At 41.4% G+C, this 17,179-nt stretch overlaps 2 protein-coding genes across 4 annotated transcripts in view; both read left to right on the top strand.

The window, feature by feature from the left end:
- The window catches only part of LOC5515660 (acetyl-CoA carboxylase-like), a 76,306-nt gene extending 67,587 nt beyond the window's left edge, over positions 1-8,719 (top strand). For 2 of the 3 annotated variants that reach the window (XM_048722387.1, XM_048722386.1), the window contains exons 61-69: positions 321-455; positions 1,356-1,534; positions 2,332-2,453; positions 3,603-3,682; positions 4,939-5,004; positions 5,628-5,728; positions 6,523-6,592; positions 7,064-7,194; positions 8,279-8,719. In XM_048722387.1, coding sequence (XP_048578344.1) covers positions 321-455; positions 1,356-1,534; positions 2,332-2,453; positions 3,603-3,682; positions 4,939-5,004; positions 5,628-5,728; positions 6,523-6,592; positions 7,064-7,194; positions 8,279-8,432 — 1,038 coding nt within the window. In that variant the 3' untranslated portion in view covers positions 8,433-8,719. Of the gene's footprint in view, positions 1-320; positions 456-1,115; positions 1,268-1,355; positions 1,535-2,331; positions 2,454-3,602; positions 3,683-4,938; positions 5,005-5,627; positions 5,729-6,522; positions 6,593-7,063; positions 7,195-8,278 lie in introns of those variants that run through there. The other variant, XM_048722388.1, reaches the window with a different exon arrangement.
- Positions 8,720-11,841: 3,122 nt separating this feature from the next.
- Positions 11,842-13,575, top strand: LOC116619997 (transcription factor SOX-7). The gene has a single exon (XM_032385411.2). The coding sequence runs from the start codon at positions 12,364-12,366 to the stop codon at positions 13,276-13,278; it is 915 nt and encodes a 304-aa protein (XP_032241302.1). The 5' UTR covers positions 11,842-12,363; the 3' UTR covers positions 13,279-13,575.
- The last annotated feature ends 3,604 nt before the right edge of the window (positions 13,576-17,179 follow it).

Here is a 17,179-nt window from a genome sequence, read left to right as displayed (position 1 = left end):
TGATTTTTTGCATAGAGGTTCCTTATGTTATGTAAAACAACATATCAAAAAGTATTTTTTTGAAATGGATTCGTCTTCGAAATATGAGGCTTGAAGTGCAATGTTCAAAGTATGAATTCTCCTTGTTTTTTAAGAGAAATCGGGCTCTGATCAGAAATTAAGCCAACTTTGCTCGCTAATATCTAAATTTCATATCCTCTAAATTTCTATAAAATTTGGAATTAAGTTTTTGGTCAGAGGAACTCCTTGTATGCGGAATCTTGAGCTTATATATTGAGAATGGGAAAATTTCATGCCATTTTTTCCTCTGTCGTTGTTAGATAATCACACAAGCAGGCCAAGTGTGGTACCCAGACTCCGCGTACAAGACCGCGCAGTGCATCCGGGACCTTAACAAGGAGCAGCTACCACTGATCATCTTTGCCAACTGGCGTGGCTTCTCAGGCGGAATGAAGGTATGTTAGCCAACCCTTTTGACACCACTGAATTCAGAGAACCAGCGACCATGGAATGTAAAAGGTGTTAATTTTCTATTCTTTAATCGTGATTTTCCATTGGTCAATAGCTTGAAACTTTAAAGAAAATCCATTTGGAGCAAAACGTATATGAGGATAGCCTACCTAAAGACATTGAAAGTTTTTCGGCGAAATGAACAGGATTTAACTATTTTGCTCACTACTTCTGAAAATACGGACGCGTAAGATTTGTTTGGATAAGCTTGCGTTCGAAAAAACTAAAGCTTAGTGTGCTGGAAAAGATTGTCTAGGATGTATATGTTCAGTCTACTTCAGAAAATATGGACGCGTAAGATTTGTTTGGATCAGCTTGTGTTAGAAAAAACTAAAGCTAATTGTGCTGGAAAAGATTGTCTAGGGTGTATATGAGGCTTCCTCTTTATTCAAATTATCCTTCATTCATAAGGCTCATTTGCTTTTTTAACAACACTTTTTCAGCACATACGAATCCGTGTTGAAGGACGTTGCTTATGTCATAAACGCGTTGCTTGACTAAAGCTTCGCCCTTATATTTCTAGGACGCGCACAGATCCGTGTTGAAATACGGTGCTTATATCGTCGACGCGTTGTGTGACAAATACTTTGCTTTTGTATTTCTAGGACATGTACGAATCCGTGTTAAAATACGGTGCTTATATCGTGAATGCGTTGCGTGACAAATACTTTGCTTTTGTATTTTTAAAACATGTACGAATCCGTGTTGAAATACGGTGCTAATATCGTGGATGCGTTGCGTGACAAAATCTTTGCCTTTGTTTTTCTAGGACATGTACGAATCCGTGTTGAAATACGGTGCTTAAATCGTGGATGCGTTGCGTGACTAAAGCTTTGTATTTCTAGGACATGTACGAATCCGTGTTGAAGTACGGTGCTTATATCGTGGATGCGTTGCGTAACTACGAACAGCCCGTCTTCATCTACCTGCTGCCGAATGGCGAGTTGCGCGGTGGAGCATGGGTAGTCCTGGATCCCAGCATCAACCCAGAAGCCATGGAGATGTACACAGACGCCGAGGCCAAGTAAGTGCCCAAACAACAGTAGAACACCTATAGCACGAGTAGAGTTCTTATCAGGAAAGATATCTAGGTACTCCACCGCATAAGAAGAAAAGCACTCAATGCGTAACTTGACAACCCCCTCCCTCCCCTCTCACTATATTATGCCAATACCCCAGTAGTCGTGGTATCGAGCCAGAGTTATGAATATGATTTACACCCCCCCCTCCCCTCTCACTATATTATGCCAATACCCCAGTAGTCGTGGTATCGAGCCCGATTTATGAATATAATTTACTACCCCCTCCCCTCTCATTATATCATGCCAATACCCCAGTAGTCGTGGTATAGAGCCCGAGTTATGAATATAATTTACTACCCCCTCCCCTCTCACTATATCATGCCAATACCCCAGTAGTCGTGATATCGAGCCAGCGAACATTCAATAGCATCAACGGACAATCAATAACGCAATTGGGCATTCATTCGAATGGAATGAACATTCTTTTGCATGCAACCGAAAATTCGTTTACACGTTTGGACAATCAGTTATAAAAAAAAATAGAAAATTCATTAGTGCTATTAACATAAACAAAGACAATCAACAAGCCTTTTCAGACAATCATGTTTATCAAGGTGACATTCATTAATGTGATTTGGCAATCACATGTTCGATTCAAACACGCTATCGATGTAACTTTTGACACAAACTCACCTCCGAAACCATGATTAAGTTTCCACTCTACACATTTTGAATTCCGGGTCTTCCCTTTTACATTTACCCTTCATGGACTATGAATACATCTCTGTTTCTTTTTCAGAGGGAATGTTTTAGAGCCTACTGGGACTGTGGAAATTAAGTTCAGGCGGAAAGACTTGGTGAAGTCGATGCGTAGACTGGACGCTAAGCACATTGAGCTGTGTCTCGCGCTCTCCTCGCCAGGTATACAACTAATACGTTGTCAGCGCTAATGACAAATTAAAATTGTGGAATGGCAGTTCTGCCGCCGATATACAATGGCTTATAATATTTGAACGTCTGGTCATATTTTAAATGTAGGAAGATTTAAATAATTTCTACGGTTAGATTACTCATCATATATTGTAAGAATATAATATCTATATTTTTACAAATAATTAAACTAAGCAGTTAACGGTCTTAGAACTGCCAATTTGTCATCCGCAATTCGTCTTTTGCATTTTTATTGAAATAGGTGTATGTTATCATAGTGAGGATAGAGAGTTTGGATCAGTTCACCGTCCTGGGCCATCGTGAACGACTCCAAAAATCCTTAACGATTTCGAAATCGTTCACGATTTTAAAATGGAGGATGACGGCTAACGTTTGCCAGGCTTCATTTGACGTCTGGCTTTTTGAATTTTCAATTGTTTACTGCAGTTCTAGTCGCCGTCTTCCTCTCAAGTTTTCAACAAAAAAAACGCATGCACTTTCTGGCCCTCTTGGTCCAGTTGGTCCAGTTGGCCCAGTTGGTCTAGTTGGTCCAGTTGGTCCAGTTGGTCCAGTTGGCCCAGTTGGTCCAGTTGGCCCAGTTGGTCCAGTTGGCCCAGTTGGTCCAGTTGGCCCAGTTGGTCCAGTTGGTCCAGTTGGCCCAGTTGGCCCAGTTGGTCCAGTTGGTCCATGTTTAATTTTGAGTTGCGTCTAGCTTATTTTGGCAAATTGAATGCCCTAAACAACATTATATAACTTTAAGTCCCGTGCAAACGCCAGCAGCTATTGAAGAAGTGCATACTTCTGTGACAATAGTATTATTTACGAAACTATTCTTAAACTGTTTTTACTCTGAAAAAAAAAAAGAAATACACGCACGCACGCACGCATGCACGCACTTGCCTCATGATTAATTGAAGTTGAAAATTGTCTGGTCCTAAAGTTCAGGATATTCCCCCAATCAAAATGTTTTAAAAGTGCATGTTTTATAGAATTCATTCCTGGTTTTAAGTTTATTGAGAACCTCTTATTGCATTTAGTGATTGTATAACCTAATTTTTCTTTCCTTGACAATGCTCATATCTCTCGGCATCTTTGAGCCATTCAATGACCCAAACATTTTTTTAAATCGAAACGTTGTAGACTTGTCAATGAGAGATCGTAAAAGTCTGGAGAAGAAACTGAAAGATCGCGAAGACGAGCTACTGCCAATGTACCAACAGGTATGGAATATAACATCTAATATGGCAATAAATAATATGGCATATGACATAAGATGACCGTGATGATTAACCTAATATGGCATATGACATAAAATGGCCGTGACAATTACCCTAATATGGCATATGACATAAAATGACCGTGACGATTACCGTAATATGGCATATGACATAAAATGGCCGTGACGACTACCCGAATATGGCATATGACATAAGATGACCGTGTCGATTGCCTTTATACGGCATATGACATAAAATGACCGTGACGATTACCCTAATATGACATATGACATTAAAAGGTCCGTGACGATTACCCTAATATGGCATATGACATAAAATGACCGTGACGATTACCCTAATATGGCATATGACATAAAATGACCGCGACGATTACCCTAATATGGCATATGACATAAAATGACCGTGACGATTACCCTAATATGACATATGACATTAAAAGGTCCGTGACGATTACCCTGATATGGCATACGACATAAAATGACCGTGACGATTACCCTAATATGGCATATGACATAAAATGACCGTGACGATAACCCTAATATGGCATATGACATAAAATGACCGTGACGATTACCCTAATATGACATATGACATAAAATGACCGTGACGATTACCCTAATATGACATATGACATTAAAAGGTCCGTGACGATTACCCTTATATGGCATTTGACATAAAATGACCGTGACGATTACCCTAATATGACATATGACATTAAAAGGTCCGTGACGATTACCCTAATATGGCATATGACATAAAATGACCGTGACGATTACCCTAATATGGCATATGACATAAAATGACCGTGACGATTACCCTAATATGGCATATGACATAAAATGACCGTGACGATCACCCTAATATGGCATATGACATAAGATGACCGTGACGATTACCCTAATATGGCATATGACATAAAATGACCGTGACGATTACCCTAATATGGCATATGACATAAAATGACCGTGACGATTACCCTAATATGGCATATGACATAAAATGACCGTGACGATTACCCTAATATGGCATATGACCTATAATGACCGTGACGATTACCCTAATATGGCATATGACATAAAATGACCGTGACGATTACCCTAATATGGCATATGACATAAAATGACCGTGGCGATTACCCTGATATGGCATATGACATAAAATGACCGTGGCGATTGCCCGACTAGCGCATCACCACACCTCGCTGCATGAACTGTAATTAATAATTTCTCTCTCCCCAGGTGGCCATTGAATTTGCTGATCTTCACGATACACCAGGGCGTATGCTGGAGAAGGGGGTTGTGTCGGTAAGTACTCACATAACTATTATGATACAGCTGGGGTAAGAATTTGGTAGGTCGGCGTTTACCTTAAAGCCGCATTGTCACTAGTTTACTTCCGGTCGATTACCTAACAATATCCGATGATTTTTAACGGAAAACGCGAAAAATATTTCAAAATATTGAAAGCAGTGTGTCTATTGGAAGTTTCTTTGAGGAAGTGATTGATAATTTAGAGCGGATGGCCTGTTAAATATCTCGGATTTTAATAGATTCTTTTGTCTTTTAACGGTTGAGGTTTCCGTCAGACCTCCGGAAGTAAACTGGTGACAATGCGGCTTTAAGGCTCTGGATCTTTGATTCAGCGCGATGTATAATATTGTTGTGGTTTATATTATTGTTTGTTTGTTTTTCCTCATATTGGTTTGCTTGATATTATTATTTTTTAATAATTTTCATTTATTTTCCATGAACGTCATTGATTTTTCATTTTCAACCATGTGAGCCTGGTAGCATTTCCAATTATCGAATCTTGTGCAGAATAACATGTTCTAATGCTTGTAATCGCTATTTCATTACAAATGTCAATTCAACCACCGTAAACCATAACATCTCCCACCAAGAATCTTAACGGCAACATCCCCCAACAGGATATCTTGCAATGGAAGAAATCCAGGGTGTTCTTTTATTGGCGGCTGAAGCGAATTCTGCTTGAGCGGACGGTCAAGGCAATGCTCAAGTCAGCTAACAGGTAAAGGCAGCTAAAGGCAAGCACGCCAGGGCCTACTTTATACGGGCTGTTGTTTGTTTGTTCGTTTGTTTGTTTGTTCGTTTGTTTGTTTGTTTGTTCGTTTGTTTGTTTGTTCGTTTGTTTGTTCGTTCGTTCGTTTGTTTGTTTGTTTGTTTTTTTGTTTGTTTGTTCGTTAGTTCGTTTGTTCGTTCGTTTGTTTGTTTGTGTGTTTGTTTGGGCTTTTTATAGCCACGGTTTTCTTGTTCGACTTTTTTTTCTAAAGCTTTTTTTGTTACTTAGGTTTTTTATCCCACTTACCCGTCAGATATCTAATGGTGGGGTCCTAATCAATTTATACATGAAAGAAAAGGGATGCCCTATAAATATAAAGTATATAAGAACTATTAAACAGTAGTTGGTCATCAGTGTTGGTCTACAAAACAGATCTGTATTGAAACTACAGCAACGAATGTGCATTGTTTGATTGTACTACAGCTCCTGTCAAGTTTAACACTCTTGCTCCCGGTGTATACAGTTTTTAGGCCTGTTAGCGTTAGGTAACGTACGAGCCTTTAGGATGCTTTGGGATGCTGTGCTGTTTTTCCATTACGTCAGATGCGGAGTAATTCGCAAACAAGTCATTCGTGTTGCGTTCCTCCATGTAGCTAGGAAAAGAGCACTTTCAACTCTCGCTCGAGGAGCTTTCTAACTTTATGTTTCAACCGACCAAAATTGAAGGAAGCAAAGGAGCTGTTCGTCGAATCTAACGAAACGAAAACAAAACATTCCTTTAATGTAATACTGTTGATCCCTAGTGATCTGTCGACTGGACTTCTAAAGTCGACTCTCGAGAGGCTATTTTTGGAAGCTCACGGCACAGCAATGGTCAGTATAAAAAACAATTCATTCAATCCATTCATTCATTTATTTGTTTATCCATATTTACTATTCACTCATTTTGTTTATCTTTTGTCCTATGTAAAGTCCTACCTTAAAAGTAATTTTAACCATTGTCCGTACTCAGGATTTTTATTGGGGGGGGGGGGGGTGCGAAATGGGGTGGACCTCACTTTTTTCCGGGGGGAGGGGGGAAAGGGAGGGAATTGTCTGAAAAAACTCTGACCACCCCCGAAAAACCAAAAAGGGTTTTTTTACGCCTTTGCAGTATCCCCACGCGACGTTTATTGTTGGATTTGGCTACATAGCAGAGTGACTATCTTAATGCTTTATAGCTTTGTCTACAAATAGCACGTCTATTGAGAACCAAAATGGGACCTGCACACCCTCCCCCCCCTGCATCTAGTGTTTTCTGTAACCCTATCCTGAAGTGATTGTGACATTTGATCTCATGTGTAGTCCTACCAGTGGAGTAATAACCAGATCGTAGCTGAGTGGCTGGAAAAAGAGCTCGACCAAGAGGAGGGCTCCGTCATACGGGATAACATCAAGTGGACCAAGCGGGACCGGGTCCTCAGACAGATCAAGACGTGAGTAACGCCTAGCACTATACATCTATGACGTCATAATACCATATAAGGGTCCTCAGACAGACCAAGACGTGAGTAACGCCTAGCACTATGTATCCATGACGTGATAATACCATTTAAGGGTCCTCAGACAGATCAAGACGTGATTAACGCCTAGCACTATGCATCCATGACATCATAATACCATATAAGGGTCCTCAGACAGACCAAGACGTGAGTAACGCCTAGCACTATGTATCCATGACGTGATAATACCATTTAAGGGTCCTCAGACAGATCAAGACGTGATTAACGCCTAGCACTATGCATCCATGACGTCATAATACCATATAAGGGTCCTCAGACAGACCAAGACGTGAGTAACGCCTAGCACTATGCATCCATGACGTCATAATACCATATAAGGGTCGTCAGACAGACCAAGACGTGAGTAACGCCTAGCACAATGCGTCAATGACGTCATAATACCATATAAGGGTCCTCAGACAGACCAAGACGTGAGTAACGCCTAGCACTATGTATCCATGACGTGATAATACCATTTAAGGGTCCTCAGACAGATCAAGACGTGATTAACGCCTAGCACTATGCATCCATGACGTCATAATACCATATAAGGGTCCTCAGACAGACCAAGACGTGAGTAATGCCTAGCACTATGCATCCATGACGTGATAATACCATATAAGGGTCCTCAGACAGACCAAGACGTGAGTAACGCCTAGCACTATGCATCCATGACGTCATAATACCATATAAGGGTCCTCAGACAGACCAAGACGTGAGTAACGCCTAGCACAATGCGTCAATGACGTCATAATACCATATAAGGGTCCTCAGACAGACCAAGACATGAGTAACGCCTAGCACTATGCATCCATGACGTCATAGCGTTGGTGATGATAGTGATGATGTTGGTGATGTTAGTGATGATGATGTTGATGATGATAGTGATGATGTTGGTGATGATAGTGATGATGGTGATGATGGTGATAATGGTGATGATGATAGTGATGATGTTAGTGATGATAGTGATCATGTTAGTGATGATGATAGTGGTGATGTTGATGATGATTGTCAACAGGCTAGTTCAAGAGAACCCCGAGATTGCCATGGACTCCATCGTGCACATCACCCAGCAAATGAGCTCAAGTAAGCGTGCAGAGCTTTCGCGCATCCTCACTACACTGGACGCTAGAGCAGCAGTAGAAACTTCTAACGGGGAAAACAGCTCATAGCACCCTCGCTACTCCGGGCATTCGCGGAGTCTTCTGCTAAATACACAAATACATGGCACCCTTTGCTATGTTGGACATCAAGGCCGCAATGGAGGCTTGTAATGAAGACCCTAACTCACAGTTCCCTCGCTATACCGAACTATTAGGACATTGCCGATATTTCAAACTTTCTTGTGTCAACAAACGATTATCTTAAATTAAACGAAGCACTATTTGGTTTATACATGGCCAGCGGCCATAAGATACCACTATTTTTATCTAATAAAAAGCGAATCTTAATCTGAAAATTTTCATAAGACGTGGGTGGGGATGTTTCTTTCAGATTTGAGGCGTAAAATTCCGTATGTTTTTTTAGATTCAAACACTGTATTCCGACGAATTCCTAGGGGGATTCCTCTGAAGAATCTCGTGTGAAAAAAGCGAATGACCGTTTTTCAAATCAACGAGAAACAACAGGCACGACAATGGAAACTCTTATCAGATCTCAGGGCTCTTTTTAAAAGACTTCTCATAGTTAGCTGCGCGCGCCGGGCATAGGGAGCTTGGGACCAAAATTTGCATGGTCATGTGAATCGTCCCGTGGCAAAGTAAACAGAGAGAGTGCTAATATACCGGTGCTCGGCTTGACCCATCCACCGGAATCGTTCATTCTATTATCTCTTTGTAGTTTGGCACTCCTGTTGTTTTCTTCGTATGCAAAGACTAGTTCCAGTAACCACGCTGTTTAAAAGAAGGAAATGATCACAGTGATCACTGCCAATGTATAAGATAGCTATGGTTGTTTTTAAGACCCTGATCCGATTTGTTTATTGCCGCAAAGAAAGCAAATAAAGTAGCAATTTTTAAATTTAAAAATACACTTAAATCACTATGATAATCCACCATTAAAACGGTTCCATTTTATTGCTAGAGTATAGAATAAAGCATGTGCAAGTGCATCGTCCAAAGAAAATGGCGGCATTTTATCCCGGTAAACAGTCATTAGATCGAACAAAGCGTGCCCTCTCGGTCTTTCGAAATGTAAACTAACTTTAGTGTTAACCCTGAGCCGCCCTCAACCCCACTGGCGTGGCGCAGGTTTTTGTCGGCATGGAACCCTATGCAAATATGAAGTTCTTCTCAGCAATGAACCCAAATCCACTAATCACTAATAAAAAAGGCTCAGTTTTTTTATAATTGTAAACTAATACAGGGATAACTATATTTTCTAAATTAACGAGCATTCAAAACAACATTGTCGAACAATTTGGAGAACGGACTTTCCTTTTATTCTTTCTTTTACTGAGTCTTAAGTGAACATTAGCACATTATTTCTATATGCTAGTGTGCTTTTAAAATTCACTTATTGTTTTTGAACATTATTCATTTAATTGCTTCTACAGTAGTTTGGAATGTTTTTTTTCGGTCACGTTGACAGCTGTCGTCTCCCGATAACATAAGCAGTCTGTCTCACGTGGACTCAGTGCTTGCATGCATAAACGGGCTCCCTGTGGCCTCCATAGCACGCGCTCCACCATTTTCCCGCCAAAACCTAAAAAGTATATCACACATGGACAGCTCGTTATGTCGTGGCGCGTGACTGAACAACTAATCAGATCTTCAACAACCTGGGCATTTCATTACTTTCTCGTTTGTGAAGAGACTGACACGCGTCTTCCCGGCGAGCCCCGGGCGACGTCCCATAGCCTCCCTGCAAGATTTAATTTAATCTGAGGTAGACCGCTGTGCAAGCCCGGAGGCTCTATGAGTGTTTGCCCTGTTATTAATTTCAGTAACTGCTGTTATTTGTTTACTTGACTTGGAATCACAGGATCACGGTGAGGACACAGGATGTAAAACTGTTGGAAATTCACTAAGACGAGAACAGTGAGCTATCGCTATGTTGGAAAGGTTCAAACGCCGCAAACGCTAAGACTGCTATTGTTTTAGATAGTTATGGTTGTCTTTAAGACCCTGATCCGATTTGTTTATTGCCGCAAAAAAAATCAATGCAAATAAAGTTAGAATTTAAATCCACTTAAATCACTATGATACTCAATCCATACTACAATAAAAACGGTTCCATTTTATTGCTAGAGTATAGAATAAACCATGAGGTTTTTGATAATCTAGCAATTCGTGCTACTGAAGGGGGGGGGGGGGGGGTTACGACAAAAGCAAATAAAAATTTAAAATATCATGAAGTCATGAATTTTTTTCCGAAAAGCGCTAGAAAATGTCTTGTTATATCATCCAGCATCACAAACATTCGATTCTTGTTGACTTTATTAGCAATTGTAACCCTATATCCAAACGGCGCTCAGACGTCAAACCCAAGCGTCCAAGTCTTCGTTTCCGGGAGATAGTCCATTTTACCTTACGCCAGGAGTTGAACGGGGATAAGTATCTAGTGTGGTATTTCGTTTCCTTATTATTTATTTTTAATATTTTTTTTTTCTTTTGATCTTTTACTTTGGACTCTTTGCCATATCAACTCTAACTCAAATGCCCCCGAAACGGCAATCATAGCACAAGAGTCAGGACATTTGAAATCGAAATATATGCGTTTTAGTGACGTGCAAAGTTTAGTTTAGTTTTAGTTTTATTCAAGATGTGATTAGGACCGAAATCGATCTAAAGTAGACAAGAAAATCGCCAACCCCCCAAACCGCTAAAAACTGATAACAAGCCCGATCCTTTTTCCTTAACAGCAAGTTTAATTGTGAACAGTATTCCTCTCCCTACGACGCCTACCTTTAGCGCTAGCCTCGGTTAAAGAGCTACGGCCTTTTCAATTCTTCACTGTTTGTTTAGATAATGATAACAAAATCCTCTACTCTGAAGTTGAGACAGGTCAGGATAAATCTCTCTCAAGTAGATTCGCTTGTGTTAATCCTTGTTACAGTCCACTCAAAAACGCCCCCGTAAATCTCGCCAAACAAACAATACATTCGCAACGCTAATCTACTAGACTAACCATTAAAAAAGAGTGTAAGCAAGCTAGTTAGCAACATGAAACAAGAGCTAAAGACACATTCCTGGAGAAACTATATCATTCCTATGAAGGCTGTAGAGAGGATTTCTTGGCCGTTTTCCTTTTGAGCTTGACTCTATTTGTCGTCAGTACAAGTAGCCGCATTTCACGGTGGCGCGGGGGTGACGCTGTTTACGCTTTGCGGGGATAAAAATAAAACTTTCACCTTGAGGGAAGTAGATCGTTATCCGGCTTTATCGCCCCTTTTGTAAGTACCCCGAGGTTCCGCTGATATTCGTTGATCTTCATTGCAAAGAGAAAAAAACACATTGCGTGCCCAGGAAATAAAGTGCACGAAATAATTTGATCTTTTTCTCGCCTGACTTACGCGTGGCGCGTCTAAAGTTACAGGTTCGTCGTGTTTTGCGGCGTGTGTGCGCACCCCAGAGGATACTATTTGCGATTAGTGCACAATCGATACTTATGCAGCCCACTTATACCGGATCTATAAACTGTGCTCGCTATTTTACGGATATAACCCTTCTAAACGGCGACACTCGGCAATATACGAAACCTACTCGAGTCAAGAGTCATTTCCGCTATTGCAACCCAGTTATCCAAGTCACGCAATATCGCCCCTGGCTGGAGCGGTCCGAAGGCGCAACAAAGAGCCCTTCGCTACTTTGAAATAAACCAGAAGGGGTTTCCTCGGCTCTTAAAGCTTAGATCTGTCAGCTGTGATCTTGACATGGAGAAATCCGCCATGCCCGAAGCCGTTAGCAAAAATCTAGACGCACCATCGGCCCGTGCGCCATTTAATGACGGCTATATGTCAACTGGACTCGGTCAGTGGGATACAGCGCGAATTCCTGTCCTACCCCCTATCTAGTTTTGTGGCTGAAGCTTTATATAGCCCGTGTTCGCTTGCTAGAGTAGAATTTCCAGTCATGACTATAGAGCAGTAGAGTATAGGCGTATATGGTTATGTGGTACCCAGAGTCTTATCCCGGATGGGGAGGTATCCCTTCGCTCAGACACAGATACGAGGACGAGGAAGATGATTCACACGTTAAGAGGCCCATGAACTCGTTCATGATATGGGCCAAAGTGATGAGGCGTAAGTTTGCGGAGGAGAATCCTAAGCTACACAATGCGGAGATCTCGAAACTATTGGGCAAAGCGTGGAACGAGCTCACAACCAAGGACAAGAGGCCGTTTGTAGAAAAAGCCGAGCGCTTGCGTATTCGACACATGAAGGAACATCCAAACTATAGGTACACTCCTAAACGCCGAGGACGACAAGATAGAAGGAACGGACAGAGGATAATGTCTAGCTTTATAGATTCTTCGTTTATAAACACGATGGTGACAAACAGAGGGCTGGCATCCACACATGAGGCTTTTCCCATAGAGCCTCCGTACAGCCCAGATGGGTTTATGGATCCCGGGCATTACTACCAGTATGGCACGGATAGCAGTGAGTATGGACCGGTAAGCGCCGAGGGTTTCCATTACGGACCTCAAAGAAGGTACTCGTGCGTTAAACTTAACGGGACGAGTATGGCGCAGAACTATCCACCGGACACCGTCTGCCCGCAAGCTAGAATCCAGGAGAAAAAAGATCTAGAAAAAACGGAACAGGAGGAAGGATGTGAGGTGTACGCGCCGCGCGCGTCTTGTATCCGTGGACCGAGACTCTCAGCGCGCCGGCAAACAGAACACGCGATTGAGCCACGGAGCTCTTGCCGGTTCAGTTCAGTTACAAGCGAATATAGTAACTCAGACAGCGAAGAAAGAAGACCAGAACCCGAACCGGTCCTGGAACAATTATCGGACTTACTCTGCGATGATTTAGACCGTAATGAGTTTGATATGTATCTCAAGCCTTATTAACTGTTCATTACTTGATTAGTAGACTTTTAGTAGTCCTATTATCGCGGCTAGTGTACATATGCTGGTCGTGTTGGACCTTCACGGCTTGATCAAAGCATACTTGAACCATATTACGATACACGTAGAATGATAGGTTAGACTTCTGTACGGAGGGTTCACCCAGACGGCAGGAAACGCTGATTGAAATAGTGCATGGCCCTGTGTTGAATCTATTTTATTGCTGTTGAAAGGAACAAGTGGTGTATTCGTGCGGTTAATTACCATAAGCTGATAATAAAAAGTGCATTTTCACCAGCATGTAATGCTAGCAATATTAAACAGCCTTGAAAAGAATTATTTCCGTTGCGTGCACGCGTATCAGCCGCGAGCCCTAGTCTAGCTCTCAGACGAAACCGATGAAGGGGCCATTAAAACTACATTATGTTCTTTGCAGAATAGTTGCGCTCTTAGGCTAATAACTGGTGATGAAGGCGTATCAAAGCGACCGGTGTATACCAGCCCAGTGGATACCCTATTCAGGCATTGCCCGCTATTTTGTCATAAGCGGATCTCTTTAAACCTGTGGATGCCCCATTCAAATATAACCCGCTATTTTGCGATAAGCGAGTGCCTTTATGAGTCATAGACGACCAGTGGATAAGTATTTTTCAAATGTTACCTGCTATTTTGTGATAAGCGAGTGCCCTTATGAAACTAGAACAAGACCATGCTCTTTAATGAGCGGTCATCATGGAAAAGAAACCCTTTTGTTTTAAAACGGCAGGAGCTTGGTGGAGTTGTAATTGCTTGATATCCTTTTTGTAGTATATTGAGAAACGTAAAAGGAGAACAAATACAATTGTAAGAGGGCGAAAGAAAACGAGATAGAAATGCTTGTCTGAGCCTTTTAGAGCGAAGGCAAACTCAAAGCAATAGCATATCCAAGGGTTTACAGAGAAAACTCCAATCAATAACATTACAGGGGTTTACAGAGAAAACGTAAAATGATAAAGTAACACAAGTTTGCAGGACAATTGCGGAAGCTATGCTAACACAGATGTGAACAAGACGAACGCATTAGCACCAGTATGAATAAGGCGAACGCAAGCTTGTAAGCGCAAAGCAACAGCAATGCCAGTATGTTCCGATCAAGCTCAAAGCAATAACAATCCAAGTGTGATCCGGGCAAACGTATGTACTAATACTAACGCAATGACTATGTGCAGGGAACGCGCAAAACCAATCGCAATACAAGTGTCAGTCAGGCAGATTAAAGTGCAAATTCAACAAAGCTTCATAAGTGTATAAGCCTACCCAAGTGTACTAGGCCTATATTGCGACTCTAGCTCAAATGCATTCCCCCCTTCCATTGAGACGCTATGCAGGCTAATGCGAGATCGACACAAATGTATACAATAGCATAACATAGCACTGGCAATGGTTATAAATTCCGTGTTTTTCACACTCGTTCGGTGTAACCCCGCCTCTGGGAAGAAAAGGCAATATCGAAGTCGTTGACATGTAAGGCAACTTGTGACAGACGATGGTAATAGCCATGACCGTTACAATGGGATTATATAAAAATTTATCAGTTGTTAAGACTTAAAAGCATGTCGAGAAATAAGGGCTTTGCTAAACTTGAAGACTCTGAGCCGCCATCTGTCGAATGCCTGTGACGAATAGTGCCGCAAAAAAAATCATAGCAGATATGAGATGCGAACTAAATCCACTTAATTAAAATGAAATTTAATCCCAAAAATGGATCCATCATTTTGCTAATAGTATATATATATATATATGATGATATTGTTTTCCAAAAAGAAAAGACGTTTTAATATTCAAATCAAACCAAAACAACCCAAGCCGGCTTCAAAGTATTCTCTCAGTTGTTTTTGCTACACATGTCGAGAAATAAGAGCTTATAGTTTTAGCCCTAGGCTGATTGGGTAGGTATTCGGTATTCGGTTGCTATTCCCCGTGGTGCTGTGGATATCAGTGAGGTTTTATTAAAAACAGAAACATGGCCCGGGGGACCTAATAATCCATAACAGACTAACGGGAAATTGCTCACCCCGCCTTTGCTTGAAGATAGTTTACATAACATAACGTGAACATACAGGAAGAAAGAGAGGAAGAAAGTAGGCAATAATCGAATAATCTCGCATTATCCGGTCAAATATAGAAATGTGTTTCCGTCCTGATCGTCTTGGCTGTGTAGTCACTTCTGGCTGGTGTATTTGCTCCTTGAAGCATGGTGGTATCTTTTTGATATCTCTATCTTCTTCCTCTCTTTCTTCCTGTATGTTCACGTTATGTTATGTAAACTATCTTCAAGCAAAGGCGAGGTGAGCAATTTTCCGTTAGTCTGTTATGGATTATTAGGTCCCCCGGGCCATGTTTCTGTTTTTAATAAACCTCACTGATATCCACAGCACTACGGGGAATAGCAACCGAATACCTACCCAATCAGCCTAGGGCTAAAGAAGCCCAGTAGCGGATCTAGGGGGGGTGGGGGGTGGGGTTAGTGGGATTATTCCCCCTCTTGGCCTGCCCAGGGAAAGTGTTTATGGGCAAAAAAAACATACAATTTTTAATACTTTGATGCATGCCCCCACGCAACCCTAATAATCTCTAACTTGTGTTCAGAAAACGAAGGAACTGGTGTTCCTGGGAGGGCATAAGATATAATTCAAAACGTCTGGGGACGCTTCCCCCCTAAGCATTAATCGGTGAGAGTCTATGGGAGCCAGAAAGTTAATGTAACAAAAATATGTTTCTCCCCCTTGCCATTAGGTCAACCACCCTCTTAGCAAAATGCTAGACCCGACCCTGAGGCCTCTTTTCGATTACTTGACCATTTGTCTCCAACTTGATCTAGCGCAATGAATAATTCACTTGAATATTCTAAAAAAACTCGTAGTCTTCAGCGAACATTCGCTTTTTCATCTAAAAAGATCACTACTCTACCTCACACTTGAGGTCGCGACTAGTTTGGTGTCGACGCATTCCCTACGCCACCCATTTTGTTGCTGTTCTAGAATACTAAAAAAATAGTTCTTGACGATTCAACCCTTTGAGAATATCTTTCTGTGGAAACTCTGAAACGCAGCTTCTATCGACCACACTATAAAATGCCTTTTTCTCTTTTTGTTGACTTCGGAACTAAAGCGGGATCATTAATCATACCAAACTAACTTTCTTTCACAATCCATTCGACATATATTATGCTGTTCCCGTTATTTGGGAAAGAAAATTCCTTCCTTACTGTGTACTAGATAACCCAGATTCCATAAGTGACCCCGCTATATTTAGCCCTCTCACATTTGTTTGAACAGGGTCCCAGCTTCTGTTCATCCAAAATCCCGTACCTGAGCAGCTGGTCAGGCCTAAGTTATTTTTTTACTAACTAAAAAAAATATGTTTGAATGCACTTCCTAAATGCTTCTGTATTTTGAATGAATGTTATTTCCATACCACCTATCTGTAAAGTGGAGGGTCATGTTCTGAGCGCTTTATATTTTAAATACATTTAAAATTCTAATACGCATTGAAAATGGTCCATGAGGTTGAAAAGCACAAGCCTCCAGTAAGCTCAAATAAGTTCAACAAGTCAAATTCAGGGCGAGAAACAGAAAGGTACTATCCATGTCTTGACCGGGAATTGGCGGACATTCAGTAGAGAGAGGACTCATACTTTGACGCGTATACACTGGGCCCCCTTTTGTGAGCCGCCACTAAGCTGACGCGCTTACACATAGGCCAACCATGATAACCCAGCCCTTAATGTTATCGTTAGCGTGTGTAAAATGCTACTAATTCTGTAGCTGCTGATGATGATAATGGTGATCATGGGGTTGGCACACGTGCGCACATCATCGCAAACCTCTTCGCTTTGATAAATAAAACACATAGAAAGACTAGC

Source organism: Nematostella vectensis, chromosome 15 (assembly GCF_932526225.1).
Source record: "Nematostella vectensis chromosome 15, jaNemVect1.1, whole genome shotgun sequence".
Classification (NCBI taxonomy): domain Eukaryota; kingdom Metazoa; phylum Cnidaria; class Anthozoa; order Actiniaria; family Edwardsiidae; genus Nematostella; species Nematostella vectensis.
This window is presented reverse-complemented; position numbering and strand designations above follow the sequence as displayed.